General features: G+C 33.4%; 1 protein-coding gene across 3 annotated transcripts in view; it reads left to right on the top strand.

The window, feature by feature from the left end:
- The window catches only part of TPR (translocated promoter region, nuclear basket protein), a 67,090-nt gene that overhangs the window by 40,252 nt on the left and 13,901 nt on the right, over positions 1–12,937 (top strand). For 2 of the 3 annotated variants that reach the window (XM_059938023.1, XM_059938019.1), the window contains exons 32-43: positions 918–1,128; positions 2,070–2,213; positions 2,583–2,781; positions 3,762–3,967; positions 4,174–4,235; positions 4,924–5,132; positions 6,225–6,497; positions 7,355–7,503; positions 8,161–8,244; positions 11,197–11,394; positions 12,219–12,350; positions 12,561–12,651. In XM_059938023.1, coding sequence (XP_059794006.1) covers positions 918–1,128; positions 2,070–2,213; positions 2,583–2,781; positions 3,762–3,967; positions 4,174–4,235; positions 4,924–5,132; positions 6,225–6,497; positions 7,355–7,503; positions 8,161–8,244; positions 11,197–11,394; positions 12,219–12,350; positions 12,561–12,651 — 1,958 coding nt within the window. The remainder of the gene's footprint in view (positions 1–917; positions 1,129–2,069; positions 2,214–2,582; positions 2,782–3,761; positions 3,968–4,173; positions 4,236–4,923; positions 5,133–6,224; positions 6,498–7,354; positions 7,504–8,160; positions 8,245–11,196; positions 11,395–12,218; positions 12,351–12,560; positions 12,652–12,937) is intronic. The other variant, XM_059938029.1, reaches the window with a different exon arrangement.

Below are 12,937 nucleotides of genomic sequence, written 5' to 3'. Positions count from 1 at the left end.
AGTAGATTTTTCTTTTATTTTTTTTTTTGGTTAACATATATTCATGAATCTATTTTGAAAGTTTTTAATAAAGAAAGTTTTTAAATGAACTTATAGTGAAGTATTGCCTTTTAAAGATAAATGTAATATTAAAATTAATGTTTCTGGTTTACCTCTTTTAAGCTTCAATGTCCTTTGTCCCTGTCATAGCCCCTATTTATGTGATACTTGATAGCTTACAAATTTTTGTCATATTTATTCTCTTATTTTTTTCATAACAGTAGTCTGGCATTTTCAGTAGGAGAGAGATTACTTAATTTTAAAATGAGGAAGCTAAGATTCAGAAAGGTACCCAAGCTTATAAGGTTAGTAGCGGTTAAACCCATGTTCCTAATTCAGGTCATCTGATTTCAAGTTCGGTTCATGATAAAAGTACAGGGGTTGGCACACTATAATCCACAGGTCTTTTTTTGTACAGCTGGAAGCTAAGAATGATTTTTACATTTTTTAAGTGTTGTAGAAAAGGAGGAAGAGGAACATGTAACAAACACTGTATGTGGCCTATAAAGCCTAATGTACTTACTCAGCACCCAGTAGAGTGGAAAGCGTGTAGATTTTGCTATCAGGCAGATGTGGATTAAACTCTGTGTACCAATGCAGAGTAAAAGTGTGCATGTTACTTGACCACTTGTAGCTCAGTTTTTCTCATCTCTAAAATGGGCATGTATGACATATAATAAGTAAATCAGATCTTTCTAAAGGACCACAGGTTCATAAGTTAAGGAATTATCTTTTGAAGTGTGTGTATGGTTTTCTTAGAATTTTCTAAATAAAAAACAGACTAAAGCAATACAATAAAAATGTAACTTAAAGGATTTTAAAATTTGGAAAGTTCCAAATATTTAGTCTTTCTCCTTTACCCCATTTTTTTTGCTTAGATCAAATGCATCTTTGACTAACAACCAGAACTTAATCCAGAGTCTAAAGGAAGATTTAAATAAAGTAAGAACTGAAAAGGAAAGCATCCAGAAGGACTTAGATGCCAAAATAATTGATATTCAAGAAAAAGTTAAAACTATTACTCAAGTCAAGAAAATTGGACGTAGGTACAAAACTCAATATGAAGAACTTAAAGCACAACAAGATAAGGTATTTTGAAGCAGTTTTCTTTTTATGTATTCTTCATATATATATTATCATTTTTTGATATACACAGTTTTGATCTACACAATTTACACAGTTTTTATATATATATTTGGATATATGAGTGGATATATGGATATATATTTGGATATATATATAAATATTTGGATGACTTACAAAAACCTTATTCATAATTTTTAATTACTGGTTTTTAGATTCTAAACAAGGGTAAGTTTATATGTGATATCTTTATTTGGTTTAAGATTTGCTCTTTAGTATGTCCCAAAATGAACTATAGATTCATATAGAAATAGTAGTAAATGCTAGGTATTTTAATTCAGTTTCCCAATTTCAAATATTGCTCCTTTTCAAAACTATGTTCTTGTAACTCATTGCTGATTGAAATTGTGTATATCAAAAAATGCTAGTTCTTTATAATTGATCAGGTTGTGTTATAGTTTTAAATAAGTAGTCTGTGTTAACCACCTACCAAAAAGAATTTTTAAATCCTTGTTTTACTTTGGATCTGAATTTTGTTTTTAATTCCCAGTGGTAAAGAACTTGTATATTGACTTTATTGTGTATTTAGTACGTTAGATGAAAAAACATATAAAGAAAAAATTTCAAAATTCTTACCTCTCAGTTAACCATTGTTAGCACTTTAGTATGCTTTCGTTTACATATGAGTGATTTGTTTTTCCAAATAATTCTATGTCAAATAATGCATCATCATTTTGATTAGCTGGTTAATACCTAGTGGTATGGAAAGCCCTAACCTGTTTAACTAATAGCTTACTTTTGGACATTAAAGTTGTTCCATAGAAGATTTAGTTATGAATACCCTTAAAAATAAATTTCTTTACATACTTATGATTATTTTCTTAGATGAATTTGCAGAATTATTGAATATAAATGTGCAAGTATATTATTACTCTTTGTCATCTTAGGTCATGGAGACCTCAGCTCAGTCTTCTGGAGACCATCAGGAACAGCATGTCTCAGTCCAGGAAATGCAGGAGCTCAAAGAAACCCTTAATCAAGCTGAAACAAAGTCAAAATCACTCGAGAGTCAGGTGGAGAATCTGCAGAAGGTATGAGCGGAAGAGTAGTGGAAGGTGTTGAAGGAATTGTTTTCTTGTTGAAAAGCTAAAGAAGTACAATGGAATTTTACTCAGTCATAAAAAGGAATTTTGAAAAGAGAAAGATGTGTTAAACACTGATACTTTCTCTTATATGGAAAGGTATATATTTTATCCTTTTACTTTGAATGACTTATGTATGTAAATAATACCTAATCATCTTTAAGTGTTCACTTGCTTGGTTTGACCACCATTTTATATTTATACTTCCATTTAATCTAAATAAGCAAATTAATAAGTTTTACATTTTAAGTCTGTAGGGCATACAGTTATATTGATTTTGTTGAATTACATAGTGAGTACTTTGTCTTCCTTTAAAAGGCATTATCTGAAAAAGAGGTGGAAGCAAGAAATCTCCAGGAACAGACTGTGCAGCTTCAATCTGAACTTTCACGACTTCGTCAGGACCTTCAAGATAGAACCACACAGGAGGAGCAGCTCCGACAGCAGATAACTGAAAAGGAAGAAAAAACAAGAAAGGCTATTGTAGCAGCAAAATCAAAAATTGCACACTTAGCTGGTAAGTTTCTGTATACTTTAAGATTTAAACTTGATGGTGAAAGTTGGTTACCTGATACAGGCTTAAAATTAAATAGGAAAGAAAAAAGTGACTATACTATAAAGTGACTTCTGTGTATGTGCGTGTGTGCTTTAGATATTTAGGTTTATTTAATTAGACACAAATTATAGCAATTTTAATTTTCAAGTGATGAGGATGTCCTTAATTTATTTATGAAATCTTTCTTGTTAACTGGTAGTAGATAGTAGATAGGGAGTACAGCCATCCTTCTGCTTTACTGTGTAACTGTTACTACCTTTTGATGGTGATCCTTTGGGTCCACAGTATACTGTCCAGAAGCCTTCTGTAAATTCCTAGACAACATTAGATCTTACCAGCCAAGTGAGTTTTCTGTGCCTCACTTCACGGAGGGCCCCTTTAGCCCTTCAGGGAGAATATCATGTCAAATTTATGAGGAGCCCAGTGCTACAACGCTCAGGGCCTTACTGCACCTCGCTTACCAGTCTGCTCGTAGGTAAATAAAATGCCAAATCAGTTGAGTTTTATTATATGCAGCTTTTTAAATGATCTCTAAGATAGTGCCCCTGGCAACTTATTTCATAAAAGAAGTTACTTAATTATTCTTGAGTATATGCTGTAGGTTATATGAAATGAAAATTTTATAATTCCTAATATATTAAAATATTAAAGGCCATATAAAAGGGCTCCTGCTGACTAGTTTATGGTAGATCCTTTGTCTTTTTGAGATCTTAGGAAAAGTAAAATGTTTTATTTTGGAGTATACTTTATATTGGAGTAATAAAGCAAATACAGATAGGTTTAGAACTTTACTTATTGAGATGTATATCAGAATTATTGTGGATGTTGAAGTTCAGGAATGGAATCTGATACGACTTTTGAGTACTTATTACGCACATAAATGCGTTTTATTTCCAGTGTTTGATTATGATATTAATAGAATCATGTGGTTACTTCTGTAGGTGTAAAAGATCAGCTAACTAAAGAAAATGAGGAGCTTAAACAAAGGAATGGAGCCTTAGATCAGCAGAAAGATGAACTGGATGTTCGTATGACTGCTCTTAAGTCCCAGTATGAAGGTCGAATTAGTCGCTTGGAAAGAGAACTCAGGGAGCATCAAGAGAGACACCTTGAGCAGAGAGATGAGCCTCAAGAACCTACTAATAAGGTAATTAGCTAATTTGGTTTAAGTGACAAATCATTTTTGCCCTGTGCATTTTACTTGAAGAGACCTGGTGATTTAGGAGCCTTTGTCAGACTGAATTTTGACTAAACCAGGTATATAGAGAGAATTAACAAGTAAAATATTCTGATGGTATTGTTTAGTGGACTCTTGTGGGATAGGTACAGTAATCCAAAGTTTTCTTTTTATAGGTCCCAGAACAGCAGAGACAGATCACGTTGAAAACAGCTCCAACTGCTGGTGAAAGAGGAATGTGAGTTTTGTTCTTTGACAGTCTGTTTACAGTCTGTTCCCTGTTTTTCTTTTAAAATACAGGAAGGATCTAGTGATCTTTGGGCAGAAAAAATCTGTATTATAAAAATATGTAACTAAAGAGCCGTTTATCCTGTGCAAAACTGCATCATGTAGTTGCTGAGATTTTTTTTTCCAGAACTCTTGTTTTCAGTATACTTTCAGTCCTATCAGATAGGTAGAGCTTTGTGACAGAGAAAGTGTCTTTCATCTTTTAGTTTGTGATTGATTTCTAAGATAGGCTACTGATGTTCCCTGTGATGTTATATGATACAAGGATAAAAGGCTGAGCACAGTTGAATACTTTCTACATTGTCAGGATGCACCACTGCAGAACATTTCCTGCACAGTTTTTAATGCTTAAGTTCAAAACCTCTTCAATAAGAGTTTTGTAATATTTAGTGAACAAAAAATGTAGAACTATACTCAACTGTCTCTTTAATTTTTTTTCTAATCTGCCAAAAGTCTACCCAAAGCAGTGTTAGGAAAACAGAGTTAATAAGGTCTGAATGCATATTAAGGTCATAATTATTAGACACTCACTTCAGGAAGCATATGTGCTTTGCTTTTGATAGAGTATATGTACTTTATAAGGAATATTTGTAGTAATCTTTTATGATTTATTATTCTTGCATTTTCCCCTCTGTAAGTGCCAGCACCTCAGACCCACCAACAGCCAATATCAAGCCAACTCCTGTTGTGTCTACTCCAAGTAAAGTGACAGCTGCAGCTATGGCTGGGAATAAGTCAACACCCAGGGCTAGTATCCGCCCAATGGTTACACCTGCAACTGTTACAAATCCTACTACTACCCCAACAGCTACAGTGATGCCCACTACACAAGTGGAATCACAAGAAGGTAAGTAAAATCATAACAGGTCTGGTTGAACTGTTTACTTAGATTTATTACAAGAAGATGACGGTAACTTCAAGGATAAATGAGGCTTCCACTAAAGCTACAGTCAGACATCATGTACAAGTGGGCATTTAATATTTTCAGGTGTATGCCTCCTGGGATACTTGTTAATGTAGCATATTTCCTCCCTCCCTTCCTTTTTGCTTTTTGTGTTTTGAAGCTAAAGAAGGAGGGAAATACACCCCTATAAGTATATGGCATGCTTTTCCAGGACCAAATTTTTTTACCTCTATTAACTAAGAAAGATGATATGAAATCCACTTTAGAAAACCATATTAAATCACTGGTTCAACCCAAGCATCAACTTCTTCCCTGATAAACTGTCTGACCTTGTAACTGCTTTCTGCACTTTCTTCCCATGTCACTTTCTTACTCATTACAACAATTACAACCACATTTTATTCAGTTGAATACATGTTTTTTTATTCCGCTAGATTGAGCTCCTCAAGGGTGGGAATTTGTTTCTCATTGTTTAATCGCTTTACCCAACCCCAAGATAGGTGTCAGTAAAAGTTACTAAATACAATTTTCTTAGATTCTTGTCTTAACAAATGTTAGAATTCAGTAAATTAAGTGTTTAGAAATATATAAAATATATATATGCTATGAAAGGACAGAATATTTTATTTGAACTACATTCAGTAAAATAATTATGAGATATATTACCAATTAAATTTAACAGTCATTTTGTATTAGTTGAAAACAAAATGATACTTAATAAAAACTTATAATTTGACTTTGAGTTTCTTAATATCATTTTATTTGGTCATCATTTACATAGAATAATAGATGCAAAAACAGTTTATTTATTTAATTCAGCCAACAGTTTACTGCATACTCTATTTCTGTCACATAGGCAATTCAAAAATGCGTAATACATTATTTTTACCCTCAGTGTTTTTTGTCTAGTGAGTGGAAGAGGTATGTACATAAATAACTATGCAAAATGTCACCTGTAAGAGAATAGGGAAGGACAATTCCAGCTTTGGTAAGAATAGAAAACTTAATATATTAAATGTTTTAATTATTTTTCAGCCATGCAATCAGAAGGGCCTGTGGAACATGTTCCAGTTTTCGGAAGCACAAGTGGATCTGTTCGTTCTACTAGTCCTAACGTCCAGCCTTCTATCCCTCAACCCATTTTAACTGTTCAGCAACAAACACAGGCTACAGCTTTTGTGCAACCCACTCAACAGAGTCATCCTCAGATTGAGCCTACAAATCAAGAGCTATCCCCAAACATAGTGGAGGTGGTTCAGAGTTCACCAGTTGAGCGGCCTTCTACTTCCACAGCAGTGTTTGGCACTGGTACGATTAATTTTAAAATGAGGTTAGAGTAGACCTGTGCATTTATCGTTTCTTGAGTATAATACATATTTTGAATGTTCTTTGTACCCACTTGTTTCCTACCAGGTATGAAAACGGATGAAGATATTCCTAACATCTTATTTTATGTTTACTGCTGAATTCTATTTTAGGTCACGCGTTTTTGTCATTAAGATCTTTCTTCCTTTCCAGTTATTTTTTGACTAATTTTAAAGGTGATACAACCTGAAACTTATTTTATGTACAGTTGACCCTTGAACAACACAGGTTTGAACTTCGTGGTCCACTTAAATGTGGATGTTTTTCAATAGTGAACACTACAGTACTATACATCCTCAGTTGGTTGAATCTGCAGACACGAAGGAATGGCTGATATGGGGGGCCAGCACCCCTAACCCTTGAGTTGTTCAAGGGTCAGCTGTAACTTAATACAAGTCCTGAGAACTAAGAGGTATCTAAAAGAACATCAAGTAAGAATTTTCAAGTCTAAACATATAAGGAAAATTTTTTTATCCAAGGAGTCCTGGGTTTTATAAATTATAAGATGGCCCTATATAAGCTTTGTGAGTAGCAATTCTATATCAGTGCAGTCACAGTGAGTCAGATGTATTGTTGTAGAAGTTAATTGGCTTTATTAACCAAAGGTTAAGACCATTGATTCAGAGCGTAAATTGCTCTTCGTTTACGCATAGATTAGCAGGAACAAATTATGTTGTTCTGTCCAAATTTTTACGTGTTTTTTTTTTAGTTAAATGACCAAGATATTTTTTAAATTAACTTTGTCTAAATTGAGTGATTATCACGCTCTAATTCGAGATTTAAATTATGTAATTTCAAAGTTTCAGCTACCCCAAGTTCTTCTTTGCCGAAGCGTACACGTGAAGAGGAAGAAGATAGCACCATAGAAGCATCAGACCAGATCTCTGACGATACAGTGGAAATGCCTCTTCCAAAGAAGTTGAAAAGTGTTACACCTGTAGGAACTGAGGTGTGTAAAGATCTTTCTGTTTACTTTTACTTCTACCAATAGAACCAAGATATTCTTTCAGTTACAGCATTATTAAGAGAATGGACCTTTTGGGGTCTAAATCCAGAAAACTCTCTTGTTGAACTTACTGTAAAATTTCCACTGAAAACCCAGGTATTGTTGCTGTTGCCAACACTGTTTTATATTCTTTGAGTATGTTTAATTGAATTCCCATTTCAATTTTAAGAACACAGTTACAAAAACGTAGGATGAATTCCATTTCAATTTTGTTTTTAATTTAAAGAATAAGGAAGTTATAGTCTCATGGGAATTTTAAACTGGTGCCTGCCAGCTTTTTCTCTGATTGACCAAAATGGTATTCCTTTATTTTCTTTTGTTGAAGATAAGTTGTAATGAATTGTTTTATTATCAAGCATTGAGACTACTAAATTAATTTCACTTGCATGTATTTAATTAATGTTCATAAACCTTATTTTATATATACCAAAGAGGAATGTGATTGTTTATATTTTATAAGTAAATATAAGTGAACATTTCTGATGTACAGCTTCATAAAATTACAGCTTTGAGTTTTGTTTTATTGGGAGAACTCACTGAACAGGTGATGCTTCATCTAGTGAACTGATATGGTTACCACACTTGTATGTCATGATTCAGGAAGAAGTTATGGCAGAAGAAAGTACTGATGGAGAGGTAGAGACTCAAGTATACAACCAAGATTCTCAAGATTCCATTGGAGAAGTAAGTAAAATGTACTTAAAGTAAACAAATTATTGCTTATAGTGAGTGAAATGAGCTTTGACAAATTGAAATATTATTTGGACTTCTGTTTTCAATTTGCTGCTTTTATATTTAATGAAATATTGTTAGAATTGCCAGTGCAATTTCTGCTTTACTTCTAATTAGTATCCTGCCTTCTCAACTTTATTAAAGAAATGTTTTTGTTTATAGTTAGCACAGATTTTCCAAGCTAAGGTTGTCATGAGTAAAGATTACCCACTCTTTTTTTTGGAAGGATGAGCTGGTTGAGGCTGGAGTTCATCCGGAAGTGCTCCACTTGGTATCCTTTGTTGCTCCCCTCTATTGCTTCCCTTACTGAATTAAAATAATCTGTGAAAGGAAACGCATTTGTATACTTCTTCATCTTTTGAACTCTCATTGAGGCTTCTCCAGAGGCAGCCTAACTAATGGGAATGCATAGACTCTGAAGTTACAAAGCTCTGGCTTCTGTCCTTAACTGCACCACTTAGAAGCTGTGTGACTGTAAGCAAGACATTAATTCTCTCTAAGCCTCAATTTTCTCATAAGATAACATAATTTTTAGTTTTGTAGAGTACCTAAAATAGTACCTGCCACATATTAGGCACTCAAATTATTACTTTTCTTCCATTCCTCCGCCCTACAAATTGAGAGTTCATAATTTATAGTAATTCATATTTATAGTAATATTATAATATTAGTTAACACAACTCATTATTATATGCCAAGTGTGGTTCTAAAATATTTGCATTTATTAACTGACTTAATCCTCATAAGAAATCTTACAACAACCCTGTTTTACAGGTGAAGAAACCAATGCCCAGCTAAGTCATGCACCCAGGTTTTCATAGCATTGGAGCTAGGGTTTGAACTCAGGCTGTCTGGTTTCCATTTGTCTTGTTAAGCTTGAAACAGTACTTTCTGTCTGGATAAATTTTTAGGATCATTTTATTCTAAAATTATATTATCTGTATAAAATAAAGGAATTGTTTCAGGCTAATCATAAGTAACCATAGATTGCAAGTAAATTTTAGTTTCTTAGATGCATTAATTTTGTAAGTTAATTTTTTCAGTTTTCCTTGGCTAAGAACAGAAAACTAAACCTCCAAGATGAATATGTAATACTCTAAATGACATCAATTTTGTGTATATTTCAGAGCGGGTCATACCTGAAGAGCATAATAACAATTTTGAAATAAGATGTGAATTTCTGTGTTATTGCCAGACTTGGTTAAATTATACTGAAATCTTTTGTGCAAAGCTTTTTCTTGAGATTGGCAAAATTGTCTGTGACTCAAAAGTGCCATTGGGCTTTCCATTTTGTCTTCTAGCAGTGTCTACTTAGTGTGTGAAAGTGTAACAGTTCATTTTTCTAATTTTCTGACAATGAAGCAGATGTTCTAAGTGTTGCTTTTCTTGAAATAAGCATGTTAGTTTGTTACGTTTTTAATCATACCATGACTTACTCATTTTTTCCATTACAGTAAACAACTTTATGAATGATTTAGTTCATAAGACATTGTTTCTGGCTTGTATAAAAAAACAGATTTTGGAATTCCCTGGCAGTCCAGTGGTTAGGGCTCCTTGCTCCCACTGCAGGGGGCATAGGTTTGATCCCTGGTCACGGAACTAAGATCCCACATGCTGCGTGGCATGGCCAAAAAAAACCAAATTTTGCTGAGTGCTGAACTAAAATAAAAAGTAAACATTTAACTTTTTATAGTAAATATCAAAAATAAAGTTAAATTGCAGTTTATTTCAGTAGCTAAAAAAATGGAATTGTGAGGAAATAGATTAAGGGAAGAATTATTTTTACGTCTAGTATATCTTTAATGCAGTTTAAAGGCTTAAGATAGAGTTTTGAGAGGGGGAGAAGTATTTTTGTAAAAAGACAATTATAATAGTTTGTTTAGTGTGTTTTACACAGTATTTCTGATTTGGGGAAAATTTTTTGTCTTTTTTAAAATTATATGTTACAGTTCCATGGATAGTCTTTTTTTCTGCCTTTGGTCCGCACTGTTAACTAACCACGTTGGCTGTTGAGCGCTTGAAATATGGCTAGTCCTAACTGACATGTTCTTAAGTGTGAAATATACATTGGATTTTGAAGACTTATTACAAATTTTAAAATGTAGGATTAATAACTTTTATATAGGTTACATGTTGAAATAATGTTTGGCTATATTAAGATTATTGTTAAAATTGATCTCACCTGCTTTTTTTTTTTTTAATATTATTATTTATTTATTTATTTATTTATGGCTGCGTTGGGTCTTCGTTTCTGTGCGAGGGCTTTCTCCAGTTGCGGCAAGCGGGGGCCACTCTTCATCGCGGTGCGCGGGCCTCTCACTATCACGGCCTCTCTTGTTGCGGAGCACAGGCTCCAGACACGCAGCCTCAGTAGTTGTGGCTCACGGGCCCAGTTGCTCCGTGGCATGTGGGATCTTCCCAGACCAGGGCACGAACCCATGTTCCCTGTATCGGCAGGCAGATTCTCAACCACTGCGCCACCAGGGAAGCCCTGCTTTTTTTTTTTTTTTTTTTATGTGACTGCTAAAAAATTTTAAATTCCGTATGGGAAATGTATTGTGGCTCACATTATACTTCTGATGGACAACACTCATCTACAGTACCACACTGGTAGATTTGACACATATATACCTGTGTGTCTATATAAAGTATTTTCTCTCTTTTTTATTGGAGTATTACCCAGTGGGATTTATAATAATTCTTCTATAGGAAGACTGTAAAGAAGCCCAAAGCATTTATTTTAAATTAATTCTGCTTTCAAAACCGTATTTTTAAAAATAAAATTCTGGTAGTCCATAAGTATTCTTTACCCTTTACTTATATCTACAGTATGTCACTGATAGTTTTAAGTATACTTGACTTTATTTATTTGTTTGTTTACTCATTTATCTTTTGCTTCTAAAGGGAGTCACCCAGGGAGATTATACACCAATGGAAGACAGTGAAGAAACCTCTCAGTCTCTACAAATAGACCTTGGACCTCTTCAATCAGATCAACAAACAACATCATCACAAGATGGTCAAGGCAAAGGAGATGATGTCATCGTAATTGACAGTGATGATGAAGAGGAGGATGATGATGAAAATGATGGGGAACATGAGGTAAATTTGGATTTGAAATCATTTATTGTTTTAAACTGCTGGATGAAATGCTGAAATCCTTGGGAATTCTAATGCATCAACCAGTAAATTCTGATTCCCTGTCACTTTAAATAGATTATTATGCTTTTCTTTTATCCTGATTAGTTATGAACTTAACATTTTGCATAGAACAAGTGATGGAAAATCTCATTTTTTTTTTAATGATTACTGAGTCCTTTAGGATTTGGTAAATTTGTTAGATTAATTAAACTTAAATCTCACTGATAAGTGACTATAGATTTAATTGTAAGCACTGTGGTTTCTGGAAATAAGGTTTTTTTTTTCTTGTGGAGCCCTTATAGTTCTTTTCAAAAGAAATTGAGGTGTCATGATAATTAAAACATATTCTAAGTGAAACTTTGCATTTTATTTTGGGAGTTAATCCTATATTGACAGCTTCTCATTTTTAGATTCTTTTATTAATCAATGTTTTTTAAAAGCTTATAGCATAGTATAATTTCACCATTTTCTTATTCAGTGCCACATTTTAAATTTAGAATTAAAGTGGACCACTTGACATTCTGTGGACATCTGGGAGCTTTAATCTTTGAATTGATCTCATACGAATAGTTAGAATTCAGAGTTGATTATTACTGTACTAATTCCAGTAAGCTTCACAGTTTTGATACTTGTTGCCACTGAAGTAATCCCATACAACTCTCAGGACAACTCCTGTATCCTGGTCAATAATGAGTCACTTAAATTTCTAACCATGGTATCAAGATATGCAGAACATGTGTACCATGTCCTAGATCTTTATTTATACTTGGGGAGTTTTTAACTAGGATTATGAAGAAGATGAAGAAGAAGACGATGATGATGAAGATGACACAGGGATGGGAGACGAGGGTGAAGATAGTAATGAAGGCACTGGTAGTGCAGATGGCAACGATGGGTATGAAGCTGATGATGCTGAGGTAACTGGCTAGAATTTTGACCATCAGTTTTCTTTAAGAACTTGCTTAGTATTGTTTTTCAAGAATATAAAAAGGCTTGTATTCTCAGAACGCTACAGCTTTTCTTATCTTTGGGTTTTTGTTTGTTTCTACTGTGATTTGGTTTGGTTAATTATTTTTTAAGATAACTACTTGATTTATTTGCATTTAGCATTCATATTTTGTTTTTAGGGTGGTGATGGGACTGATCAAGGTACAGAAACAGAAGAAAGTATGGGTGGAGGTGAAAGTAATCAGAGAGCAGCTGATTCTCAAAACAGTGGTGAGATTTGGTTTTGTTTTTCTTTCGTTATGTTTTGTTTTGTTTTTTTGGTCTCTTTTTAATTGAACACTTTTAATATTTTGATTTAATTAACTTAATATTTTAACCTGACGTTTTCTAAACTAAGACTGCACTTAATTTTCACATAGGTAATAAAACTTGGTTAGTAAACTGGCAAGCAAAAGATAGGCTCTTGTTCTTGCTTTGTCATTATTATTCTCATAAAGTCTACTATGTTTATATCTAAAATGTAGTCATTATACTATCTTTTCTACCTCATTGGTCT

This window comes from Balaenoptera ricei, chromosome 1 (assembly GCF_028023285.1).
Source record: "Balaenoptera ricei isolate mBalRic1 chromosome 1, mBalRic1.hap2, whole genome shotgun sequence".
NCBI lineage: Eukaryota > Metazoa > Chordata > Mammalia > Artiodactyla > Balaenopteridae > Balaenoptera > Balaenoptera ricei.
Note: the sequence above shows the minus strand (reverse complement) of the source record. Positions and strands in the feature narration are given on the sequence as shown.